At 29.6% G+C, this 6,836-nt stretch overlaps 1 protein-coding gene across 1 annotated transcript in view; it reads right to left on the bottom strand.

The window, feature by feature from the left end:
* LOC111086546 (cilia- and flagella-associated protein 65-like) overlaps positions 1 to 6,467 on the bottom strand; it is a 47,673-nt gene extending 41,206 nt beyond the window's left edge. Inside the window, exons 1-5 of the mRNA XM_022389757.1 lie at positions 6,414 to 6,467; positions 5,205 to 5,290; positions 4,592 to 4,715; positions 1,983 to 2,154; positions 498 to 660 (exon numbers count right to left, since the gene is read on the bottom strand). Of these exons, the coding sequence (XP_022245465.1) occupies positions 498 to 660; positions 1,983 to 2,154; positions 4,592 to 4,715; positions 5,205 to 5,228 (483 nt within the window). The 5' untranslated portion in view covers positions 5,229 to 5,290; positions 6,414 to 6,467. The remainder of the gene's footprint in view (positions 1 to 497; positions 661 to 1,982; positions 2,155 to 4,591; positions 4,716 to 5,204; positions 5,291 to 6,413) is intronic.
* Between the last annotated feature and the right edge of the window lie 369 nt (positions 6,468 to 6,836).

Below are 6,836 nucleotides of genomic sequence, written 5' to 3'. Positions count from 1 at the left end.
AAGGGCCTATTTATCCTTGCCAGTGAAGAAAAAACAAAAACATCGTTCATAAGGAATACCTGATGTAAAACAGGTTCGTAGTTTATTTTCAAAAATCAAACCTAACATGTTTTTTTTCCTAAATTCACAAAATATTCTGTACCTATAGAAATATGGAACAGGGAAACAGAGAGAGTAGTTTTGTTTTTTTGAAAACCTGGGCAATACTGCTAGTTATATATAACAGTACAAGCTTACAAACCATATATCAGATACTAATTTCTAAAAAGTGTAGAAGAATGACTTTAGACATTAGTTATTAGACTAGCCTTACAAACTAACCACTTCTTGCTTTTTAATTCTAACTAGTAAAGTACTGTTATTATACTAATATATAACAAATACTATTTATCAAATATAAATTGCAAATATAAAAGTTTATGGGTTACTTATGATTAATCTATAAACAATCAAACACATAGACACTATATTTTTCAGTAGTTGTGACTGTAGTCTACCTGTTTGTAGTAAACATCTTTTCCAGTAAATGAAATGCTAACTTCTCCTCTCACTTGTAGTTCTCCTTCTAAATTCAAGTGCTGTGGCCCAGATTTCATTAACAAAACATAATGCTTTCCTGCAGGTACTATTCCAGTCTGGGGTAAGCAATGAATACTAAACCTAAATTTCATGAAAAACTAATTACAATATTTCACACATGCAATGTTGCACTGTAAAACATTAATAATAATGTCTTCTGCTTAAAACTAACTTAATTGGCAGATGCAAAATAATAATAAAAAAATATCACAAAAACTTAAAACATGTTAAAAATTGTTTCTTTTAATATAATTAGCCGAAATGTTCATTGTAATTACTGTTTTCCTAGTTACAGTTTTCAGTTCAGACAGGACTCTCATCTCATATTTTTATTAGAAGTAGCCTACTTTAACTAATGCTGTTAGCAGCTTTCAAGACAAGTTGTAAGCCTAATGAAGTGGCTGAACAGTTATAATTTTGTTGGTGCTCTGTGTTTAATACTTCTGCAAGGACATGTAAAACAGATAGAGAGTAAAATATTTCTCATCATACCTCAAATTAACAAAACTTTTATAAACCTTGTAAATGGACTTTCAATCAAAATTATGGGAACAAATTAATAGACGGTGTGTTTAATCATTGAAATATATATATTTCCCTCTTACACTTAAATAACAACTGATCTGAAATCATGCATTCCATATATTGTTCCAAACAGTTAAATGAAAGTCCACGTGTTATTTCAGAACTACATTTGTAATCAAGCTCAAATTAGCATTCTTGGTCTAATTTAGCCTATTTATCATGCTTGTAATTTTTTCTATATTTTTTGTTTATATAATCAAGCCTAATAATATAAAAAATGGTTGCCAAGCTGTTCAAATTGGCCATCACTGATAAAATGGAACCTATAAACTCAACGATAATTGCAAAATCTCACTAAAAATGGCAGTTCTTGATAAAATTAAGCCTATCAATAAAATGATGCTTGTAAATCCTGCTAAAGGTAATATTCTTTATAAAATTAAGTTTATCAATAGAATCGTGATAACAAATCTTATTAGAGTGGCATTTTTCAGCCAATCATTTTTTATATAGCCAAGTTTATCAAATTAGTGTTCTGATTCATTGAATGTGACTTTTCTGTCATTTCTGTGAATTTAAAAACTATCATATGACTAGAAATGTTCCTTGTAACTCCATAAATCTACTTCATATGTTCATAAGTATTTCAATAACTTAAAGAACAGTTTGAAATACACTTGTTTATATTTCTGTGTGTAATGTATGAAATAGGTAGAAATAATTAAAGTAATTGGTAAGAATCTTTATGTAGAAGGGAAACAGTTGCAAAATACTTCAGGCAAGATTCTCACCTAAAGACGTTATTTGTGCATATAATTACCGTATATGGATTAAGCTCTACATAAGCAAATCTCACATTTACATTGAAAGTATCTTACCTTGCATTTTGACAAATACACTCAAATAAAAGGTCTGTTGAATAATTGTTTATGAGCAGTACAGTACTGTAGCACACTTGACTTAAAGATGATACTTCAAGTATTACATGTTTAGGCATAGCTAAGCAATTTCCTCCTTCAGAGATCACATTTGTATTCAAACATGTGTGACCTAAAACAAGACAAATTGTAATAACACTAAATAATGGAAATTGAGTTTGAGACAGACATAGCTTATAAAATAAATCTGATTATAAGTTATCTTACTACTGAATACTTGTGTGACACTACAAAAGTTAATGTTCTCATAATTTTGAGGAAAGAAAAACTAAGTACTAAAAACATTATCTCTGAAACTACAACCAGTTTTTCACATACACACGTTTTTTAACGTATTCTGTACTTGGCAGTAATCTTTTCCCCATAATCCTTTCTAAAATTGTTAAGTATGACATAAACAGCTGAAAACAGCAACTTGTATATTTTGTAAACCAATATTTTAAAGACTGTAATAAACAAATGTTAATAATTACATTTATCAGTTTTTACAACAGTAAAACCCTCAACACTACAAAGATGTTGTCTTTCTGCTATCAAATAAAACAGGATTTATTCTTAATTATGTTTTTTACACATTTAAACATAAAACACTTTATAACATTTTTATAATAATATGTATTTTCATAAAGATACTTGTGGAACTATTTTGGCATCTTACTCCTTACCAAAGTACAGAAAATTTCAAAAAAATTAAAATAAATTTTTATAAACACTCATCACTAATTTTTATATGTCCTGCATAGCTAGAAAATGCTGACACCTTCAAAAAATTAAGTAAAGACTAACAAGTACATCAAAAAGAAAATATGAAGAATATTTCAACTTCCCGTACGTTTTAGATACAATGTTCAAAACTGTGCTGTTTTTCAGGTCAGTGTAACAGAATCACTTGGAAGAGAATGCAAAATAGCTTTACTAATTATAGAAGTGGTTCTAAAACTGAGGGACAAACAACCTATCCTGGGGGAGAAGCACAAGAAGGTTCACGAGAAAAAATAAAAAACAATCTCACTTTTTGACAAAGTATACCAAATCTTATTGCTGGTGAGCATGTCAACATATTTAGTTGTGTCTAACTCATGCTTTATTTTAAGCTCACATATCCACATCATTGGATGAAGTCCTCTTCCATTTAGACTTTTAGATGGTTATCGAGCCCCAGATGGAATATCTCTGTACAATAAATGGGTGCACTTTTATCACTAATAGATAAGCAGTATCTCACAAAATTTACATCATTATATACTTGTACACCCATCTGTTTGCACTTGTGGTGCACTAAGGTTTTTGATATTTAGTAAGTGGTTCACTGGATTTTTTTTTGCTGGTATAATATGTAAGTTTGTGTGTGCAAGGAGGAGAAGTTGGAGGTGTCAAATACCACAGACGAAAGGGGCACGATCTAAAAAGTCTGAGAACCACTGGTAAGATAGCCTAATGACTAATGAAGATCATAGTATCTATTTGGTAGTAGTAGTCTTGAAATGTAAGAAACTAAATTAAAACAGTGGAAATAGAATAAATAACTAGGTAATAAAACAAGCACTTTAGTAGCTTACATAATGATTGTTCAGATTTCTCCACAATACTGAGAACAAAATGATGCTCTCACATCTGGTACTTGTAACTTAATAAAAATAGATCATGTAGCCTTTCTTAGACATTTCTTTAATAGAAAACGATTGTGTATGGCAATAATTAGCAATAACTCGTTCATTACATTGAAGTAAAGAAGAGCATTCTTGAACTGCTCATGTATTTCATGATAGTGTTCACTTACAAAACAATGATATGCATATACACATTTTATGGTATGTAAGAAGAATGGGTTCATGAACTTCACATGTACGTCATGGTATTGTACATGTGAACAATGATACATATATGCACATCTCCAGCATATAAGAAGAAGAGGGAGTTCATACACTTCTCATGTACATCATGTATTGTACATGTAAACAACGATATGTATATGCACATCTCCAGTATACAAGAAGAAGAGGGAGTTCATACACTTCTCATGTACATCATGTATTGTACATGTAAACAACGATATGTATATGCACATCTCCAGTATACAAGAAGAAGAGGGAGTTCATACACTTCTCATGTACATCATGGTATTGTACATGTGAACAATAATACATATATGCACATCTCCAGTATATAAGAAAAAGAGGGAGTTTATACACTTCTCATGTACATCATGTATTGCGCATGCAAACAATAATGATATTCAAATACATATATCTGGTATTTAAGTGGTTAATTTTAGCATCATTTTAATGATTCTTATTAGCTATATCACCAACACTTGCTTCATTTGCTATTGGTCACGTGATGAATAATGAGAAAGAACATAGTATATACTTTATTTTCTAATCAGCATATAAATCTTATAAAATATGACACTATACCCTAATAATTGCAATTCTGGGCATTTCAGAACAATGCTTACTGAAAACAAGACATTTCAGTATTAATGCTAAAAATACCTATTTTCTATAACACTTTAATAGTGAAATTACAAAACTATTAAATACTTTTACCTGAGGCAATCACTTTCACACAATATCCTGAAGAAGTATTCAGTATGTGAGAATCATCATTAAATTCATCAGTAGCTGAAAGATAACACTCCAGTACACTGCTGAACACTTTGTTGACAGAGGCCTGCTCCAGCATTAAATATTTTGATAAATGTTCGTGTGTGTGTATAAATACATATATATTAAACAATTACAGATGGGTGAAATATATTAACACAAATAATTAATCCAAACTATAACAAATACATTAAAACAACTACTGGACAGGATCTATCAAAAAATATGTGACTTGTGAGGATTGTACATAATAATGAAAATCAGTTAAACATATCTATGAAACCATCATGTTTTACTATTTAACATTTCATACACATAGTTTAAAAACTCTTCTCAATCCTAGAAGGCATACATTGGATCTTGCAGTTGAATCTGTTGAATTCTAAAAAGTTGTTATATTTATATCATTAGAAACATTTTTCAATCTTGTTAACTTGCATAATTATCAAAAGATTAAGTAGACATTATCCTAACAATATTTATACAGTGTACACCTTCAATCACAAAATATATTATTCAAAAACAAACAGCATGAATATGAAGAAAAAATACATACAGGGTCAAAGGTAACATCAAACATTCTGGAATCACATGGGGGGATGAAAAGTGTTGATGGTGTAACACAAAAAACTGAGCCACCACCTAAGAATTGAGCAAATAAATAATGTTATAAATAGGGAAATTAAAAAATATTGTTATATACATAAGAAATAGCTTCAAAACTATTATCATATTAATTACATTAGTTATTAATAGGCAATTAAAATCAGCAAAATAATAATGAACTTAATATATTAAAATTTAAAATATTTTATAAAGTCCATTGTAACTTCCAGTTGTAATCTTGAAGTCATAAGGGAAATTGTCTATGGTGATAGCTCCCAAAAACATTGGGGATATCCAATCTATCAGACAAAATCCAAATGCAGATGAAAAACTAGTTAGCAATCATGGAAAATCAATTAAGGGTGTGGAGTCAAGTGCTTATACCCATAATGTCTCAACTCTCACTGCCATTCACTGTCTGCAGCCAGTTACCTTTAAAAGTTCTAATAATATCAAAAGTAGAAATAAAATAAAATCATTCCAAATATATTTCTACTAAAAGTTCTTCCCAAACTCCACACTTAAAAGTTTTAATAGTTCCTAAAGTAGTAAAAATAATAAATCCACCCTAATAATTCTACTATAAGTTACTCCCAACCTCCATCCTTTTCTAAAACAAAAATGGCATAATAATGTTTTTAATAAAATTTAAAAGATCTTATTTAGAATGATCTTAAGACAAACTATATACCCTACCTTAAAATTTCTATGTAGTTCATATTCCTACCTTTTTCTTTTGTAAAATTATTCAAGTATAACACGGGACAGCTGAGACAAGCCCAGCTACTTGAAGTTAGTCTTTCCAATCCCGGCTATACTGAATACATTTTAATTTTAACTGTTTAAAAGTAGTTAACTACCTCTAGTGACATAAAATGTATTTTCCTTATCGAAAATTTATTTTTTCAAATATATTCATATTTATTATAAAACAGTGAGAAAAATTTTTTCAATTGCCAATGTTTATAATCATTATTTTCTTGTTTATTTATGAATAATATAACATTATCCATAAAGAAATTGCTGTCGTTACAAACAGTTAAAAATCTTTTTAATTGTGATATAAAGGTAGTTCTACGCTTTATTTATTGTACCATTAAATTAAAATGAATGTAAGTGGATCAACATTAGGAACCTGCTTTTACAGAGTATCATGTACCTGTATTCCAGCTTTGCTGACACCCATTGTGTTAAATGATTAGTGATGGTGACAGCATCTGCCTGAAAGAAAACATATTTAGACTAATATATTTAAAAATAATGCTTCTTAAAATGTAATATGAAATTGCCTTGATATTCTTGATAGCCACAAATTCTAGACTAACATTTTACTATATCAGTGAAGATAAACTCGGAGAAAAGTGTTTGTTTCAGATATTTTGGCAAAACTACACAAGGGATATTTGTGTTAGCCATCCCTAATTTTGAACTGATAGACTGCAGGAAAAACATAGTCAACAGTACTCTAATTGAATAGTTGGATTTGATTGTCACTCTTATAATGCACCCACAGCCTCAAAGAGTAGAGCACAATTTTTCACTAGTGAACCACGGACTCTTGAATTCATTCACAGTACAGCAC

Source organism: Limulus polyphemus, unplaced genomic scaffold (assembly GCF_000517525.1).
Source record: "Limulus polyphemus unplaced genomic scaffold, Limulus_polyphemus-2.1.2 Scaffold1178, whole genome shotgun sequence".
NCBI classification, from domain to species: domain Eukaryota; kingdom Metazoa; phylum Arthropoda; class Merostomata; order Xiphosura; family Limulidae; genus Limulus; species Limulus polyphemus.
The sequence above is the reverse complement of the archived record's forward strand: the minus strand, read 5'-3'. Positions and strand labels throughout refer to the sequence as shown.